The 20364-nt window shown below is 38.8% G+C and overlaps 1 protein-coding gene across 3 annotated transcripts in view; it reads left to right on the top strand.

Annotated features, from left to right (window-relative positions):
- RIMBP2 (RIMS binding protein 2) overlaps positions 1 to 20364 on the top strand; it is a 59686-nt gene that overhangs the window by 17284 nt on the left and 22038 nt on the right. For all 3 annotated transcript variants that reach the window (XM_009868176.1, XM_009868178.1, XM_009868177.1), the window contains 7 exons: positions 3001 to 3205; positions 8577 to 8728; positions 11216 to 11292; positions 12234 to 12343; positions 12724 to 13533; positions 17723 to 17874; positions 18237 to 18701. In XM_009868176.1, the coding sequence (XP_009866478.1) occupies positions 3001 to 3205; positions 8577 to 8728; positions 11216 to 11292; positions 12234 to 12343; positions 12724 to 13533; positions 17723 to 17874; positions 18237 to 18701 (1971 nt within the window). The remainder of the gene's footprint in view (positions 1 to 3000; positions 3206 to 8576; positions 8729 to 11215; positions 11293 to 12233; positions 12344 to 12723; positions 13534 to 17722; positions 17875 to 18236; positions 18702 to 20364) is intronic.

The following is a 20364-nucleotide window of genomic DNA, read 5'->3' as shown; positions in this document are numbered from 1 at the left end:
ATCTTCAAATATGGCGTGATTTAATGAGAACACAGATACTGATTTTGCAAGTTAATTTCTTATGAGCATGCCCAGTAAGAATGGTTTGATAGCTTATTCAAGATTGTAGCTTTCTGACTGTGGATTTTGTCTGAATTCAGATTGTTAATACAGAGATAATTTTTTGCGCTGTTTTCACGTGAGATTGATTTATTGAGCCACCCACTGAAAGCTGTTGCTCCTATGTAAACAGTTAAACTATGAAGCACTATCTCTGTAGCAGAATGTGTGAGGTAATCTGAATTCAAGCCTGTCCACCTGGAAAGTTGCTCGTTGTCTCATCTGTCTTGTGTGAACAGTATCAGTCTTGTAATGGGCGAAGCCTGCTTCATTGTCCCTTGAAGAAGCTGTTTTAGAAATAGCGCTCTGTCTTATGTGAGAAACTGAGCAAGACTGTATGGGCAGAGCCATGATACACAATAAAAATTCCGTACTTCAGTACTCGCCCTGCGGTGCCGTACACGAGTACATAGATTTTCCACAGTGAGTGAGTCCGGCCGGCTGACAATGAACCAGGCGTTTGCCTGAAGTCAGGAAACAAAAATAGATATGTGGATGGCTCCTGTTAGTACTATGGCAATTACTTCTTTATGTATTACTAACTTTGTTCTCACTTCTAACTCACAACCTTGATTCAAAAAAGTAAAGGCCATTTTCCTCCAGGCTTCATACTGTCGTGTGAGAACAGCTTGAAGATTCTAGTACTCAAAAGAAAATTCAAAGAAAGCATATATTGAAAGGCAAAGAGTTTTAAATTATTAAATAAGAATAATTCGTTACATTCATATTTTTTCAAAAATATATTTAAGGCAGCCTTAGTAGCTTGTTGGGGTCTGGATTGTGATGTTTTTATTTTTTATTTTATGCTAGAGTTTCCATAACTGCCTGTGGAAAGGTCAGTATATATTCTTAGAGAGTTGAATAGCTCAACCTTAAATTGTCCATTAGGAAAAGGGGATCTAAAAACCTAAACCACTTTACTGCTTTGTTTGTTTCTTTCTAAAAAAAAAAAATTTCTTTCTAAAACTGTACATAGATGCCTTATTCAAGCAGCAACTTAATAAGTAGCAAAGCCTTGCAGTTTGGTTGCTCAGAACCACAGTGAAAAGATGAAAGACAAAAAACAAAAATCAAAGCATTTAATGTTTGTGTAAAACTCCCACAATGTCTCTATATCTTATTGTTTTCTGTTTCATAGTCAGTCAGATAGATACCTTGAGACTTCTTTAGCAGAACTAGATTCATTTGTGCTTTATCAATGCAAAGAAATTCACTGCAGCTTTAAAAATGTTTTTGTTACCAAAAAAGGAACAAACAGTACCCCCTTCTGTAGCTGGAAATTTAGATTTTTATATTCTTCTGGGGACTGTGTTTTGATCATCTTTAGCTGTGCTAAGATCTTTTCATAGGTGTATAGGCGCATACACCTGTATGTACAGGTATATGTATGTTATGTTGTCGTTTTCTTGGTATGTAATATGTGCGGTTTTTCTTACATAAACTAAGAACATTGTTCTCTTTCAGGAAAAAGGAACCGTTAGTACAACTGAATGAATCTAAATGATATCCAGACTTCCTTTGGTAGTACAGTTGTTTAACTAGGCATACACAATAAAGGGGGTTTTAATGAAGGAAAACAATGTTTGTTCATGATAAAGCACCAGGCAAGCATTTGCTTTTCATGCAAGAAGCCTGGCACTGCCTTGGGTGAGGTGTTGCTGCTTGCTGCGTGTGGGTCGCAGCGTGTAAGACACGAGTGCTCCCTCCCCAGTCCCCAGGGGGTCTGGCACCTTTCCCGAGTACAGGGCAAGTGTGTGGCCCTACGTGACAATCGCGCCTCCCATGAAATTCTCAGGAGCTTTGCTCGTTCTTCAGCCTTTACACCAGCTGTTCATATGCTCCTTCCTACCTCTCTGGGCACTCTAGATTTGTATTTTATCTCTTCAGGAGTATCTGATACCGTATGAAAACAGATATACAGGCTGTTTATAAATACAAATTGAAATCTAAACGCATTATTTTGAAAATGTTGTTATATCCTGAATTTAGTGGGTACAATGAACGTGCAAATTTGGATAAAAGGTTTTCTTCATGCTTTTCACTACTCTCATGTATGTTTTGAGTAAAGGTTGTAGAATAAATGCTGACTTCTCATGCCTTTCTCATGCCTTTCAAAGCCAGGAAATCTTTCTTTTCCATCACCTCATCTGTTTTTTCACATCAGGAATTCATAAACCGTATGTAGGCAAATTTCCCAAGTCAGCATAGAAGCTTATCTTTCAAGTTCTGTTTTGCTGAAGCCTGATGCTGCAAAATTAAACCAAAAATGTTTGCCAGCGATGACATTTTGGTACTTCTCACAGGCTTACAGACAATCTCCTCTTGGCTGATGTTTGAATTACTTCTCTGTGGCTTGGCATGTATAGTTAGGGGTATTATTTTTGAAAGGGAATTCAGCCAGTAGCTAGGCCTACATTCTGCACCAACCACCATGGAGGTTTTCTTGGTTTTTCTTAATATATAAATGTTAATCTAGTAATTCAGCAGGCTTCAACTTAATAGCGTAGGATGGGCAAACCTCAGAAGTATACTTGGGTTTTAGGAAAAAGTTGGAAAAGCACACAAAACCAACATTCAAATGTGTATAGAAGTCACAAAGCTGTAAGATCTGTTTGCAGGTGTTCTTGGCTGTGCTTTTTTAATCACTGTCAAAAAACACGATGAGAAATTTCCCCTTTGGAAATCAGGGAAGAAAGGAGTACTTAGTTCAGTATTACAGGTCTGGAGAAAGGTTTTGTTCTGAGTATGAGCGAGAAGTTAAGGGGAGAAAAGTGGGATTGTGGGCCTTTTTATCCCAAATAGTTTGCCTATGCTGGCTTCCTGGTACTTAAGAAGAATCTGAGGCAGTCACCGGTCATTCTGATCTCAGTCAAATGTCTGTGCTATCTTTCACGTGTGCAGGCCAAGGTCCGAGAGCTAGAGGAGAAATGCCGGACACAGAGCGAGCAATTTAACCTCTTGTCCAGAGAACTGGAGAAGTTTAGACAGCAAGCAGGGAAGATTGACCTCCTGAGCAGCAGCACGGTGGCATCCTCAGATATTTCTGGTTCTCCCGGTAAATCTCTATCCCAGTTAATGAATGGAATAGCAACTTCTATAGGCAAAGGTAAGGACCAGCATTTTATTTGTACGTATCTGTTCTGCCCTGTGGGTTTTAAGATGCAACTCAATTATGTAAATAGGGTTTGATTGTACAAATGGAGAATAGAATTCACTCCTGTTCTGTTTTGTGACTTGTTCAAATTTCAGAGTATCTCTTCAGCCTTCGCTGAGGTTGTTGCAGTTTTATTCAGGCACTACTGTGAGCAGAATTCTAATTGTTGTTAGGTGTAGAGATTAGAAACCTGTTCAGTGATAAAATGATGCATTGCTTATGTAAATATCTACTTCTCTTGGAAGAAGGAAGATTGTCTGCATATACAGGCTTTATTGTAAAACCTTCACTGTTTCAGGCCCAGGAGCAGGTCTGCTATCTTGTTGAAGCAGCAGGTCATGGGGAAGGAAAGCATAGAAACCTCTCACTGCATTAGCCACCAATAACAGAAATTTGTAAATACATCTGGGCAGAAGATGTGAAAACTGAATGGAATATTTTGACAAACATGAAAATATTTTTGGTTAAGTTGCATTTGTTCAAAAGAAAATAGGTACTTCTCCATAAAAACTTGAAAGTAAAACATTAAAAAGAAATTAATGGAAGCAAACTCTGTTTACACAAATACAAATTCTGTCATAAAGTCGTTTTAGTTGGAGAGGATTTTCATAGGATGTTTTTGAACAGAACTGAGTAGGGACAGTACCTACAGTTGCTTACTAAACTGTGCAAAGGTATGTTCAAAATTTTGTGTTTAAAATAGTATTTGCATGTTTAACTGCCAGGTGTTTTAGAAACAGAAAAGTCACAACAAAAATACTGTTGATTTGAGTTTTGTTCTTACACTTACAGTGCTTAGTATCTTCCACATAGTATATATTTTTCCAGGATCTGTGTTGAACTGTCACCAGGTCATCTGTTGCCAGAGGCATCTGCTCCTCCTAAGTGTCGTTGTTAACAGTTCATTATACATTAGAAAATAGCAAAGATCGAGGCAAGAGGTTACTTGAGGACTTGAAAATAGCTTACATGTTAATCATATGTCAGATTGTGTGTTACAACACTGAGGAGTGTGCTGACCAGCTCTGCATCACCCATGCTAGATTGACTTTAACTCCTTGTTCTGCAAAGAACACTTGTCAGGTAATTTCTAGTGCTTACAGATTCCCCCAAAGTAGTTTTAAAATAAGTATGAAGAGGGACCAGAAAAATGAAATAGCCTTGACTTTTTTTTTTTTTATTAAATCTTCCTAAGCTTCTAGAACAATTCTGAGGCATAGGGCCTAGAAATCACAAATTATTTCCCTATCGTTACAGATGAGCAGTTATTTTCAGTGAAGGGTGCTAAACTCAATGTGAAACCAAGTCAAAAGGAACCAAGGTGACATCCTTCCTTCATTTCACTTCACTAACTTTGTATTTTGTATGCCTTGGATTTTTAAACACAAAATTCGAGCTGCTTGCAGTCTTGCCCACTTTAGTGCATGTTAGGTTATAGGCTTTTCTGGAGCTGCAAGTCTTACCTAATGGGTATTGAAGTGCTCTAAATTCAGAAGGCTTTACCTGGTAGCTGTAAGAATTTAGCAGAAATTTCTTTTATATCAGCAGGATTAGCTCCTCATGTCTCTAAAGACAGCATTTTCAAAGCAACAATTAATTGTAAAGGAAAGGTAATTAGGTGTTGAAATGTGCTTTAGGAAACTAGTGAAGGTCTTGTCTGTATCTCTGGAATATCCTCAAATAAAAATAAATTAAACTTTTTTTTAGATCCTCAGTCAAGTTCTCCAAACTAACTTTTCTTTATTCTTGAAATACTAATGACAATGGCTTTTTTTTTTAAAAAAAAAAACCCCTCAGAACATAACAAACAAATCTTCAAAGAAATCCTTCACTAAAACCAAAGAAAACACAGCTAGGTCTGTAGTAAAGTAATTTCAAGGCTTTCCTCTGTAAACCTTTTCTTATAATCTATTGATTTTTATGAAATTTGCAATTCAGGGCCTGCAGCACTAGTGTGTAAACATCAGAAATCCTTGGAGAACATTCATTCTCAGTATGAATGCATTGATAACAATAAAATAATATTTGAGCGAGTGGGCAGGATTTGTTACTTATTGAAATCAGCCATTTCACAGTAATGATGGTAATGCTACAGCAAGTTCTTCAAACCAGAAGTGTAATTATTTTTATTATGTGTGAGAAAGAAAGAACACAAGGGGGAACACAAGGACAGCTTTCAAAGCAAAGCAAGTGACGGAAATGAGATCAGTTTATGACCAGCTGCTTTGCCTTAATTGGTGATGTTTGAATGTATCAGGAAATGAAATAAACCTAGCCAGAATAGATTAGAATGTAAAAAGGTCACTCTAAACATATAATAATGTCAAAATCAGATGTAGAAACCCCAAGATTTATTATTCATCAGATAAAAGGCTCATTTAAATGGCCTCTCTAGATAATTTAGGGAGCCCATAATGAATCAGCGGTTCCAATAAATAAAACGGAGAATCTGATTGTATTATGGCTACAGCCAGCTTTAATTCTGCTGAGATACTTAAATTAAGGTGCTCTTCTTTGAAAGGGTGTTCTTCAGACTTCCTAATTTGCCAGTCATGGGAAGATAAAGGCCATTTTGAGCATATATGGATTTTATGAGACTTTACAGACAAAAACCTGTGGCTTTATAAGGTTATTCTCTAGTATTTAGAGGGAAAAGAGGCATTTCTAGAAGCTGCTGTGCATTCTTACTAACTTGTATTCTTCATTTTTAACTTAGTTTTTTCCAGAGTGCAAATATAAAAGTGCCATTTATTTTCTTAGTTTCCAATGAGTTAGGAAATTTTAAAACAATCTTTATAGGTCTGATTCCTCAACATTCTGTTGTTCAAGCCCAGGGACATCTCTGAAATTGCCTTGGATGAACAAGAGACCCTACTTTGTAATCACTACTTAGTTTGGCAGTGAAGTTAAGCAAGTTTTTAAATGCTGCCATTTTTATCAGAACTTTATAGGAACTTCCTGCTAACATTGTATGGTATAGCTCACCCCAAAATCTGTTCTTTACAATTTATTGCAGATATTAGAATACCTTGAAAATACAGTAATTTTTAAGCTGCTTTAAGAAATTGGTCACACTGTGGTCGCAGATAAAAGCAGTCCTAGAGCATGGGAAAGAGCCTTAGAGGATGAGCTTCTGTTACTTCACACACTTTTTCATAAAGAGACAGGAGCTGATGGCCCCTGGTGCAGGTTGTACTGAGCAGGGAGATGTTGTATTGCATGAGTAGCCAGATGAAGAAACCGAGCATGCTGAAGGTGGCAATAAGTCCATTTGGGAAGACATTTTGCATTTTGCAGATCTAGATTTGGGGCAGAAGCTGTATTTCCACATACATTGATGGACAAGTGTATAGACTTACTCAGATGGAAAGCACGATATCGGAACAGGCTGTGTCTAGGTACTAGCACTATCTGGAACCCTCGGTGTGACCACTCACATGATGTAGTTTCAACTACCACACCATTTTCTCTCCTTTGTATTGAGGACTCAAGGTTTCAGAAGTGGAAAAAATCAGACAGTTGAGCATCTTCCAGTGTCTTCATATTCCTCAGGTTCTTGATAATGTGTGTTCTTACCCTGGTTATCATCCTATATGTACGCAAAGCAAGAATCTTTGTCCAGATTTTGTACGCAGTGTAACTAGTTTAATAACAACACCTGAAAAATCCAGGAGGTATGAGACCAAACAGCAGTTTCCTTTGACTGAATAATCACAGTTGGACCAATTATTTATAGGCTTGGCGCTGACAGGCTGACATGCCAAGCACATTAACAGCAAACAGAAGGAGCTAAATTGGCTTAACGGTTCTGAATGGGGATGACTTTTTTGTTATATATGTGAGAAAGGTTCCAAGAATAAAATATGTACCCTTTTTCAGCCTGGCGGTTGCTGTAAGCAAGGCTGGTTGTAATTAATCTTTTGTATGATGACTTGTGTATTTCCCTGCTGTCAATGTGCTTAAACTCTCCTGCTGTAAATGTAATTGATGCAGGGAGAATTAATCAAACTGGACTAAGAAGCACACTAGAAAAGCTCTCTGATGATTTTTTTTGGAGCTTTTTCTCCTCTGCAATATGAATAAAGAAGTTCCACTGATAATTCCTGGTACCATGTGTCTGGGAGGCTTGCAATTCAGTAGCAAAACATTGCTATACAGATTTCGGGCAGAACTGGAGAGGAAATGCTGAACCTACACATATCCAGGGTGTGAAAAATTAGAGCACAGGTTCATTATGTTAATGAGAGAGAGAAAAAAAGAAGGCTCTGTGCATATCTGATTGTGTCAGCAATGCCCTAGACTGTGCCTTGCTCTAAGTTCTGCTGACGCTGCAAGTATAATTAGGCTCAGTTTACAATTTCCTGCTTGTTTTTGTGTGCTTTGAAGATAAACTAAGTGTGAAAGGGAAAAGATATGGAAGTATTTTACATTATCCTGTATTTAGTCTCTTTTGCAGTCTTTGATAGGTGTTCTTTTTACTTGTCTCTCCTCCCTGTTAGCCCTGGTTTTCACTTGCGCCAGTAGGAGGTAAGAGTGTTCAGCTTCTTGTAAGGCTGCCTCATTAGATTTTTTAAATGTACAGTGTAAAATGTCTTTTCTTTTTTATTTTGAAGTGCTTTTAAAAAGCACAATAGAGATATTCCAAAAGAATTTCTGGAGATTTTTCCTTTTTCACAGCCTATGTCTTCTATGTTTTAGAAACTGGAGAGCTGGCACTGTGATCAAATTATGTGGTTTAGTGCTGGTATTAACAAGGAGCTCTTAAGAAATATGAAGCAGGTGCTCTTGGAACGTACTGCCCTTACTGGTTTAAAGCCAAACCACTTCCCTTCATTGCAAAATTAATATCCTGCCAGCTAAATCATTAGCATTTCAGTCACTTTCGTACAAGATAAATGAACAACTTCATTCTGCTTTCCAGTATACAACCCAGTCCCCAAAGGAAATTAAAGGGTTTCAGCAGCAACTTTTTAGCGCTGGGCACATAAAATAGCATATCAGATAACTTCTTCAAAGATATCAAGGTGCTCAAAACAAAGGTAGACTGTTTTTTTATTAGGAGAAACTTTATCTCTGATTTTTTTGAATTAAAATATCTTCACTTTCTACTTGATGTTCCATTACATATTGACTTATATAATTTAGCAAAAGACTGGTAACTAGTACGCCCAGCTACTTTTAGGCTCTGCAGTCTACCTACATTAGTCTTTTTCTGGAGTTATTTCCAACAGGAGGAGAGGATAACGCACTGCTGCTTATTAGCTGAGAGTGTTTCTGCTTGGGAATAATTACTTATTCTCATATGTTTTTTATTCACTGCCAGGTCATGAAAGTCCTTCTGGAAGTCGTTGTGTAATCTCAGAATTTATACGACCCCTTCAAATATCTGGAGACAAACCAGAACAATTGTCTGTCAAACCTACATTCCTATCCAAGTCGAGATCTGGTTCCCCAAGATGCAGATTTGATTCAGACGTGAGTCTTTTTAAATTTGTTACTGAAAATGTGTGTTATAGGGCCAAGTCTTCTCCGGAGAAGCAATGCAGGTTGATCCACCTGCTTTTTAAAAGTCAAGACATGAATGTTCTCATTTTCTGAGATAACGTGGGAACATGACCAGTGGGAATTTAACTGATATTTTCAAAGAAGTCCCAGCTGATATTCTAGCTACACAGCAAAAAAAAATGGGTGTCTGAGAGCCTCAAGCTCCTGTGAAAACCTTCGATTTCATTGGTGACTTCAGAGCGTTGTACTGCTTCTGTGCATAAGAGGTTTAAGTCAGCATTTCCGTCTGTGCCTGTTTTGATGTATGTCTAAGTTCAGTGGGTTTATAATTATTTTATTATACCTACCAAAAGGTGTGACTTTGATGCACCATTCAACTTACAGCATGTATTTCCTTGTACCTTCGAAAAGTTCTGTCCTTCCTTTCTTAGAAAGGTTTTCTGGTTTTCAGTAGAATTCTCGTAGGAAGCCAATAGGAAGCTCAGGAGCGCTTTACAAAGGTGCTGTAGCAATTTGATCATTGATATTTGAGACAAATGTTAAATATAAGGAGGTATAGGAGACATTTTAAATACTCTAAGTCTGTTTTATATAGGCCAACAGCTGTGAGGAAGTGGTCTTCAAATTTTTTCCCTCACTTTAGTCCTGAATCCCATTCTTAATCTTTACAGAAGTAAATAAATTGAACCTGTGAGCATATTTTCTATCTATATTATATTCATTGCTACTGAACCTGTGGAAGCTCATAGAATCAAAAAGTTTTTTAAATGGATCACAATCCTAAGTATTGTGTAGGATATTCAAAAAAGTATTACACTGTTGCATAGTAGGAATTCCATGGGCATAGTTAAGGATTATCCACAAATAAATATGCATATATTTATTTGTAGCAGCATTACTGAAAAGTGGGAGCATTCATTGCTCTTTTAAGATGACACAGGAAGAGCAGCCCGAAGTAGTCAAACCAGAAAAAGCAGCTTAGCGATGGGACTTAGGGAAGCAGAACTAACAGCAAGGAACAGAACAAGCGCACGTCAAATTTAATTCCCTTTTCCTATTATTTCTGAGTTTATCTCTCACTGAGAATGTCAAGCCCTCTTTTGCAGAATTGTTCATTGTGTGCCTTCTAGAGTGTAATTATGTGATACATACTTACATTATGCAAGCTCACAGAAATTAAGCTCCATTCTTTTTTAGAGGTATCCAAACCCAGGGGGAGGTTGTACAAATAAATCTAAAATCTTTGTGACATGCTCATGAAAAGGTATCGGGGTGACAACCCTTGAAAATTTGCTGTTATCCAGAAATGCTACACAGAGGGAGACACCTCATCGCTGGCTAACCTTCTCCTTCTCACTGGAAGTAGAGTGTTGGCAGAATAATGTGTGTTGTGCTAACCCGACGAGTTAACCCACCTCTTAAGAGTTAACTCAGAGGAAAAGTAACTCAACTCAATATTTTTCTGGTGCATTTTTATTCCATACTGGGAACCAAGCAGGGGCTAGTTTAGGTCTGAGTGCAGCAGTTCAATATTCACTCTGTCCAGATTATAAAATTTTGGTTAATATTTGGACAGCTTATATTATTTGGTCTCACTGTTAATCTTAGTATTTCTGCCTTAATTGAAGATCTCTCAAGCTCAAGTGAAAAGTTGTTTATTTTTCCTAAAAGGGTTCGCAGTGTCCTGTAAACTAAGCGGAAAGAAGTGCATCTCTTGCTTTAAAAGCACTGCTAGGCTTGGAGAAAGGGTGAAATCCAACAGATGCTGCTGCAGATTGGATTCGATTGGCAAGAGGATATATTTTACATGATACTCGTTGTTTCCAAGTGTTTGGAAGTTGACACTTGTACCAGCTTTAAACTTAGCATTTGTCTTAAGTACCTAGTCACTAGCATCACGTTTCTACTATTGTTTTCTGAGCCTAGGTTGTCTGTGTGCTCATGTAGCTGTACTATGGCCAGGAACATGAGGCATATCACTTACAACGGCTCATCTTGGAGTAACTCAGTTTACTATGCTTTAATGAAGACATTAGTAAAAGCTTCGTCAGGAAAGTGAGGTGGTCAGTGAGACTGGTATGGTTGAGTCCTGCCTGTTTTTTCAGTCAGCAGCATGAAAGGGAGTGGTGTGGTCAACACAACATCTCCTCCAGCCACTGACCAAAGGGCAAAGCACAAGGCTAGCTTTTGAGGAAAAACAAGATCCGGTCTCAGACTGAATCTCTAGCAAGATGTCAAGAATTTACCTCAACTTCTTTGCCCTGTTAGAATTGAAATTGCAGTTCCTTTTTAGCCTAAGCCCTTCTAAGTCACATTAACCAGGTAAATTCCAGTTTAGAATTTTATTTATTTTTAAATGTTGCATGTTTGCTGTCTATTTTATATTGCCTGTCAGGAAAACAGTGCATGCGTCTTTTTGAAATCACATTGTCTTTTTTTTTTTTTTTTAATCTACAGATGGATAATGATCAGAATTCCAATACCTCAAAGCAGAGATATTCTGGGAAAGTCCATCTTTGCATTGCCCGTTATAGGTAAAAAACCCAGCTCATTACATATCTAATACGCGTTTGTAATATTCAGTATTTGGTTTTGCTTCACTTTTATTCATGCACTGAATTATGACTTGGAACCAATGTTACAAATAGCAGACCCCTTTCCTGTGTGCACTGGCTGCAAAGCAGTGCCATTTCCATGTGCTTTAATTGTCAGAGAAATTTGCCATGGCACGGCTGTTTTTTGTATTCCCTGTATTTCTAGCCTTCAATGTCTAAATGAGATCAGAACACGTACCTTGTACTTTATAGAGGATACCTCAGTCTGTTCTTGTAACTTGCTTTTTCATCAATGCAAGAAAGATTTAAAAGTTCCTTACATCTCTGCTTTGCACATTAAAATTTCAGGTATAAGGTACTGTTGTGATAAAAATTTCTGTTACTAACAATTTCTTTCAGGATGGATATGGATTTAAATAACTTATAAGAAGGTTTTGTCTGTGAGAAGGTTGTTTTAGCCCTGACTCACTGTTTTTTACTTTATTTAACTTGTCTGTGTTGAAGTTAATAAACTTGTGTAAAAAACTGCCATATAAAAAAAAAGGAATATGGGGACTGGAAAAGGCCTTCACAACTGAGTTTGCTTTAATTCACTTTTAAAAATAAAGAAGATTTTGACCAGTGTATTCAAAGAGACTCGAGTGAGAAGTGTGTGAGTACAGAAAAGGATGTTGGTTTGAAGTGTTTAGCACTCAAGTGCATAGGCTGTGTTTCATGGCAGCCTGTTGGTGATACAATTAGAGTTCACAACAACAAACTGACCTAGACTCCACAGAGAATATATGTTTCGGAAGGGAAGCAAGAAGATTGAACTGAGGAATTGCCTTTGTGTCCGATCTCAGAACTGTACACCTTTTTCTGCTCTGTACTCCAATATGTAGAGCTTGTGAGTGAACATTTCAATCTGTGCTCCATTGCAGTTACAACCCTTTTGATGGACCAAATGAAAATCCAGAGGCAGAGCTCCCTCTTACGGCAGGAAAGTACCTTTATGTGTATGGAGATATGGATGAAGATGGGTTTTATGAAGGTATTTTTTTTTCATCTGTGAATTATTGCTAATTCATGCAGATTCAAATCAGTTCATGTGTCAAACATGTTCCCGATTCTCTCCTTCATCTACTACCAAATCAGTTGCTAAAATTACCCCTATCATCATTGTGTTAATTAACAGAGTTTCTGCACTAGCAAAGCCGCTCCTTGCAGGCAAAGCTAATTATAAGATATTTAATATTGTCAGCTTTTCCTACTGGTAAGATTTAAGTTGACAAGAAATCTTACTGAAAGGTCTGGGTTTTGCCTCAATGAGCCTTTACATTCTCAGACTGTGAATGTTGTTTATGTGCGGTTTACATTTCTATGTTATCTTGCCCACATGCGGATTTTAATGGCATTGTTCTTTCTCACCAGGGGAACTTCTAGATGGACAAAGAGGACTAGTCCCTTCAAATTTTGTGGATTTCGTTCAAGACAATGAGACCCGGTTATCAAGCACATTAAGCAGTGAACAAGATCAGAATTTTATCAACCATTCGGGTCCTACTTTGGAAGGAGATCTCTTGGAGATAAGTCCACCAAGTCACAAAGACTCTAGTGTAATCAGCAATGGCGCAGGGACTCTGGATGTGAACATTGATGAAATTGGAGAAGACATTGTGCCTTATCCTAGAAAAATCACCCTTATTAAACAACTAGCCAAAAGTGTCATTGTGGGCTGGGAGCCACCGGTAGTGCCACCCGGATGGGGAACCATTAGCAGCTACAACGTTCTGGTTGACAAAGAAGTACGGATGAACATAGCCTTGGGAAACAGAACAAAAGCTCTTATAGAAAAGCTTAACATTTCTACTTGTACATACCGAATATCAATTCAGAGCATTACAAACAAGGGTAACTCAGATGAACTGCAGTGCACTTTGTTAGTTGGGAAGGATGTCATAGTAGCCCCCTCTAATCTTAAAGTGGACAATATAACCCAGATTTCGGCTGAGCTGTCCTGGCTCCCTACAAATAGTAATTACAGTCATGTGATCTTTCTCAATGAAGAAGAATTCGACATTGTCAAGGCTGCTAGCTACAAGTACCATTTTTTTAATTTGAAGCCCAATATGGCCTACAAGGTGAAGGTCATGGCAAAGCCCCATCAAATGCCCTGGCAGCTTCCCCTGGAACAACGAGAAAAAAAGGAAGCCTTTGTGGAATTTTCTACATTGCCAGCAGGTTTGATGTTTTTCTCCCTATCTCAAAACTCTCCAGCTGAGTTTCTCTGAAAATACTAGATAAATTAATTAAACCTTCAGCTTTATGCTGTAATCTCTGTCACTTTCATGGGCAGATGGAGGATCATTAGATTGCTTTGTGGTATTTATTCCTGTCCTGCAATATTCTCTTCTTTGTTCCTGTGTAAGGACTGAAGTGGTTTTAGGAGATAAACTAGTGAAAGCCTTGCTTATCATCATCACAGGTCACACGCTAAGTGTTTTATCAGATTAATCTCCATTTGTATATCATTTGTCCAGTTATAGTATTTCTGGTAGTAATTCATTTTCATTAGTGTGAACAACACTGAGAAAAAACACTTACTAGACATGTTATTTGTATGTTATTTGGGTGTCTTAAAGCACTTTTACACAGATGATCCAGTCATTTTCTGTAATGAAAAACAACAGGGCCGTGTTTCAGGAGCACACAGTCATTTAGGGGATGTAAATACATTTTGGTTGTGAAGTTGTAATCGTATTGTACAACTGAATTTGTAAAGGTGACAAATTGGTTGTGTTTGGGAAAGTCTGAGGTTTTTTTCCTCGCCTTGCTGTTACGTTAGGAATGTCAAGTGTTACCAGTCATTTCCCGGTATTTAAGAACAGTGAAGTAATGTTGAAAACTAGAGCAGAAATCCTGTGTGTTTAAAGGATAATCTCGTCATTTTGGAGGTGTATGGCAGTACCTAAAAACATGAACGTCTCTCCTTATAAATCCGTCTAACCAAGGTTTTCTAATCAAGGACAATTAGAAGATTCCTTGTATATTCAGACTTTCAGAATGCCTCGGAAACAGGAAGAGTCAAGTACAAGTGACTCTCCTGGCAAGTGAAATTTCACTAGCGTGTGCTGTGTTATAGCTTCACTGATTCCCTCCTGGGGTTTGATTAGTTAGTTCTGGTCTCTTCCTTGGCTTCCGTGACTTATCTGTGAGGAGGCAGGCAGGACAGCAATGCTGGTTGAGTAGAAAAGGAATTCAATTTGTACGTCTGCTGCTTTTGATGCTGTTGATTTATAGTTTCAGTAAAAATGTTCTCAGCTCAGGCATTTACTCTTGTCTTAAATCATTTCAGTGAGTTAAGTGGTAGTGCTATTTTAAAATCTCCGAGGAGGGGGAGCATTTTAAATTTTGTATATGTTCTGTGGCAGCTGAGAGATACTGCCTAGATGGTTGCTTGAACTGATTAGATACATTGACTTCCTTGTATTTGGGAAAGGTCTTTTGAGTGAGGTTTTTTCAGGCCAAACACTTAACATGCTGTATCTCCCTCTAGTCGCTGCAGTATGCTAAAGCAATAAATGAGCTGTTCTTAGTTGAGGAGCTGAAATGCAGCAGAGCCTCTGCTTTTAGATCCAGAGATCCCAGAGTCTTCCCCCCCACTTCATCTCACAGAGACCATTTTTACAAAACCATTTCACCTTTGCACTGTTATATAGCAAAATCAAATGCAACTGTTGAAGTCATTAGAGGCTGATGTTTGTATTTCGAAAGTGATTGAAACAAAGAGAAAGGGATGTCTATGAAATCAGAGTCACCAATGGGAGTTATCATCACAGTATCGTGGTTTTGGCTTGCAAATAGTACTGGCTTCAAGTAATCACGTCTCTTCTTCCAAACTACAACTAAAAGAAAGAGAAAAATAGATAAAGTTTTTTTAATGTAACTAATACTGTTTTTTCTCTCAGACTCTGGATTATTTTTCCACCTTAAATACCTTGCAGTTTATCTGCATTGTAAGAGCGTATTTCAAAGATGACTTTAGAGCATGCTGAGAGAGCAATACAGGTATTCTGTGCGAAGGGACTCTTCTGTTATTGTGCTTCTTTAGGGGGTGAGTGATGTCACATAAGGGTTTACGTGTGGTGAATGTCAGGTTTAGCACGCAGTGCAGCATGAGCTGCAATACCCCTGGCCACAGGCAGCTGCTGATGTTGGTGTTGACATTTTTCAGGGGGCTCCAGAAACATTCACAAATGAATACATGTCCTTGCTTCATTCGAAGCTGAGAAGCTCTGCTCTTTACTGCTCAGTTCAGTGGTATCCTTATAGAAAAACTACTTTGAAAAGGGAATGGGGGTCAGTGAAATTTTCACACTGTATCAATCTCAGAGTTTTTTTAGGAATACATTCAGCAAAACATGAACTTGAGATAACTTTTCATACCTCAAAGCTAGAGAGAGCAGTTGTATAAAAAGTACAGGACAATTAGAGGTCACTTTTTCATTTTTCTCTTTGCATAGATATATCATGTTTTGCATGATTTGTACTTGAAAACACGTTGCTTCCTGTCGGACCAAAGATGAGTGACAACTCTTTAGTTTCTGAGCAGTTGAACCCCTCTTCTTGATTCATCAAAGCATTAGACTTGCTTAAGTTAAAATAGTTCTCTTTTCTCTTTAAGTTAAAAAGTTCTCTTTTGGGTGCTCAGATCTAAAACCAGTCATAAATATTGACAGGATAGGAACCAATGGGACTGTTATGGTTTTTGAGCTAATTTAAGTAATAAATTAATGAAGACCAGACTGTAGCAGAATTCCGAAAGAAACATTTATGTTCATGACCAAGACCATCAAAAGTTATCAAGTAATTTCCCATTTAATAATGGGGGTAAACAGAAACTGTATTAAGCCTTGGGCATTATGCTTTATAAAAGCTATCTCTGCTGTAGCCTGTGAAGGTCAAGATAGACTCCCTGGGGACTGTTTGGTTTTTGGAGGTGACTTCTCCTGCAGGAGTAGATTAATGTCCTTGTCATTGGCAACACACTGGACTAGACCAGATGTATTCTTTTTTGTAAGCTGAGGAGCTTTGCTGGATAAAATGGGATGGTCAGAGAAGCTGAAATTCAATCCTAAATCAAATTCTACATATTGGCCAGAATAATATTAGGTCAGTTTACACACTTTGGCCTTTCAAGTTTAAAATACGTTATAGATGCAGTAGATGGTGTAGGCAAAAATTTCATGTTGTGCCTGTAGCGTCCTGAGCATGACCAGAATTTTATATCCTTGCCCACCAGAGGATGAAATTCAGTGACAGCAAACTACTGAAATGCACTGATCATTTGCCAGCATATGTGGAGGCTGAGGCTTGTGTGATATTTACACTTGTATCATGATCTGTTTGGTAGCAATGAATGCACACAGTTAAAATATTTGTAGCTTTTTGGTAGATGAACAGAAACTGGTTGTGCCTAGTTCACTGGCAAAAGCAAACTCACAGCAAGCAAGGTTTGTGTTCTCCCAGCGATTAAGCAGAGATGGATGCAGGTGAACCCTGCTTCTCAAATGTTTTAGCATGAAACACTTCTCAGGGTTTGACTGTTAAATTAACTCAACAGGATGCCTGAAATATTCATGAGCTAATAATCTCTATGATATTTTTACTTTGACTTTCTGTCCAAAGTAGAGCCATTTACAATAGAATAATAGTGTCTTTTAATTAAGGATGTATTTGGTGTGCTACTACACTTAGTTACTGTAAATGCCTTAAAAGATTAGTAGGTATATTTTTTTCTTCAGTGCAGAGAAAAGACTTTGAGTCCAGTTGTCCTTTAAACCACCATGATGACTGTTGAAAAGGTTAAAGTTTCAGCCTGCAGTCCACAATGTGCCTTAGTGTCAGTGGGCTTCTTGCCTGTAAATTGTGACCTGGAGCCACTGATGGTCCAGAGAGACAGAATTTGAAAGTGATTTCTGAGTATGTAGTGTGCATTCGGTTCAGAGATATATACCAAAAAGTCCCTTGCTGTCACCTGCAGCGGTTTTCCACTAGCGGTGCCACTCCTGGGCCTTTTTCTCCCTATATTTTTCTGTTAACATCGTCTGCATTCAGAGTAAGTAGCAGTCATACAGCCTGGAGGGATAAAAGTAGGCTAGAGCAAGTTGTAAGTACAGATCATCTTGCAAACAAATGTGGCGTAGTTAGTGGCTGTACGCTGAGGGTCAGTTCCTGGCTCCATGGCCCGCTGAGCCTGTGCTTCTGTTTTATGTAATCACTGCAGGAAGGAAATTTTGTCGTCTTTTTAAAAAAAATAAAAAAGTGTGAAAAGTGCTTTGAGATCTGTCACTTCCAAGTTGCAGGTGTACCAGTTGATGTACATACTTTTGATCTAAGGCTCAAGAGTGACCAGGTTTCTCTTTCTTAGGTCCTCCAGCTCCACCTCAAGATGTTACCATACGGGCTGGGTCCACCCCTGCAACCATACAGGTGTCCTGGAAACCACCAACTCTGACAGCCACAGGGACCTCCCATGGCGCCAGCGTCACAGGCTATGGGGTTTATGCAAAAGGTCAACGGGTGAGTTCTCCTTCCAGCATTGTGGTGAGCACCTACATTAGGTGAACTTCAGCTGACAGGTAAAGACAACTATGTGACAGCACTTGAATGTTTTCTCACCTTTCAGTGAAACCTATTTTTTGTTTGTGCATAACTTGCTCGTTATCTTCCTTTTTATAAGCACTTAGCTTTTGGACAAACGGGTTGAGAAGATTAAAAACAACTGGTGCTCGTTGGTGTGGAGCCCTGCTGTGGGCTCTTGCAGCCCACTCTGTTGGCAGTAATTCACTCCATGTTAAGACTTTGAAGGTTGTACTTCAGTGGGCTTGAGGGGAGGGAGGTGGATGTCTTCATGCTAGTAAATGGCTTGTTTGTGTACTTAGGTGGCGGAGGTGATCTTTCCAACAGCAGAGAACACATTGGTGGAACTAATGAGACTAAGGAGTTTGGAAGCAAAGGAAGTCACAGTTCGAACCCTCTCTGCACAAGGGGAATCAGTGGACTCTTCTGTTGCTGCCATTCCGTCTGACCTACTGGTGCCTCCAACCCCTCACCCCAGAACTGCTCCCAAATCTAAGCCATTAGCAAGTGCCGGAGCCCCAGAAACCAAAGAACATTTAGGTCCACGTTTAAAAATGGATGAGTCATGGGAGCAGACTCGTTCGGCATCCCCTGTTCATGGACACATGCTAGAGCCACCTGCTCCTAACTTTCACGGCCCGCTTCAAGGAAGGAGGTCTCCATCACCTAACCGAATCCTTCCTCAACCTCAAGGCACACCTGTCCCAAATACTGTCGCGAAAGCCATGGCAAGAGAAGCTGCACAACGAGTTGCAGAGAGCAACAGGGTAAAGGCAAACTTTTTCTTAAGGCTTTTTTGGGCTTACTTTATTCATTGTGGCACTTTCCATCAAAGAATTTTTTCATCATTAAGGAGCAGGTAATCATTCCTAAACCCTGAAGATCCGTAGTTTGAGAAGCAGCAGTGTGCTAAAATTCTGTGCCATCTTCTACAAATACTCTTGTAACAAGAAAGAGCATTTACCAGCCTTTGATCAGCATAGAAACCCCATAACTTCAGTAGAAATGTTGTCTTGAAAAATGGAGAACCTTACTTCTGGGGGGGCAGGGGGAGAGGGCAAGGAAAAAAGCAGTAATCATCAAAGTTTGTGTTTAGATCCTGCAGGAGTCAAAAGGGAGGCTTGTGTCGATGCGAGTAAAGTCAGCCAAGTACTGAAGTACTTTAAAAGAGACTAAAACAATAAAGGACAGATTAAAAATGGGTCTGGAAATAGACAGATAGATAGAAGTTCCAAGCAAACTTATGGTGAAAGCTAATTTTTCTGACAATTTACAGAATGAGGACAAAGCCTCACTTCTATAAGGGAATCTAACCAGCAGTCAGATAAGAAATGTGTTTGTATTCTGAAACCATTTGCTTTTTCAGAATAACAAATAGCAGTTTTGATGCACGTAAAGCACTATTTTGTATGCTCAATTTTACATACTTGCCCTTCAAGAGTGCCCCTTTCTCAGTGCTGCACCTTCACAACTGCTTCAGCATAGCTGTCATGTGAAAGCTTTTCATTACAACTCCTTTTGTAGCTGCTAGAAGCATCACTTCCCACAGAAGTCTCCCTGGTTTTGAGACCGTTATGGCCTCTGGCTGCTGTAGCACCTCAAATGCTTGCTAGTTAATTCAAACCCCATACTTGAGACTCTTGGGTCAGCGTAACTGCTGCGTATGCATCCTAACAACATGCTCTGGTTTTGCTGCCCAGGCATACAACATTTAAATGCTTCCAGTGCCCTGGGCAGCTTCCTTCTTAGCTGCTCAGAACTGTCCGTTACTTCTTTCAAACTCTGGTCTCACTTTTTTTCACACATTCTCTTGGTCCTTCATCAGATGGTCATTAGATGTTAGACCTAGTCTTTGGTCTCCCATTGTTATCTCCAGCTTATTGACTGTCCTGGTTTTGGAACAGAATTGAAACAGTGGAAGTCTTTACAGCTTCTGGGAAGCTGAATAATGAATAATTCTGGATTAATAAGGTCTGCTAAATACATATATAAGCATGAGTATATTTCATCGTTTATAAATAAACTGTGATGAATGTAATACAGAAAAGGTAATTAGTTTCTTTAGCACTCTGAAGATGAAAGTTGATTTAACCATGTAGGGAAAGAGAGCTTAAATACTTCTTCTAGTTTTGAAAATTGCTGATAGAACATATGCTCTGAACCATATTAAATTACATTAATTTTAGTGATGCTTGAAATGTTTTATTCAGGGATTTGGGCACAAGTTTACAGATGGATTGACTCCAAATTAGATCAAATTCTGCCAATGATACTTGTCATGTTTAGTCCCCACTAGTAGAGTCTTCCCTTGCAGTTGGTTGCTGCAGAAGCAGCTCTGTGTCTTCTCCCTGCCCTTCATCTCACCTGTGAGCTGGCTGGTGGTTATTGTCATGAGAGTAAGCAACAGAAATCAGTAGTTGAGGATAAGAG

The sequence above is a fragment of the Apaloderma vittatum genome, unplaced genomic scaffold (genome assembly GCF_000703405.1).
Source record: "Apaloderma vittatum isolate BGI_N311 unplaced genomic scaffold, ASM70340v1 scaffold1354, whole genome shotgun sequence".
Lineage (NCBI taxonomy): Eukaryota > Metazoa > Chordata > Aves > Trogoniformes > Trogonidae > Apaloderma > Apaloderma vittatum.
This window is presented reverse-complemented; position numbering and strand designations above follow the sequence as displayed.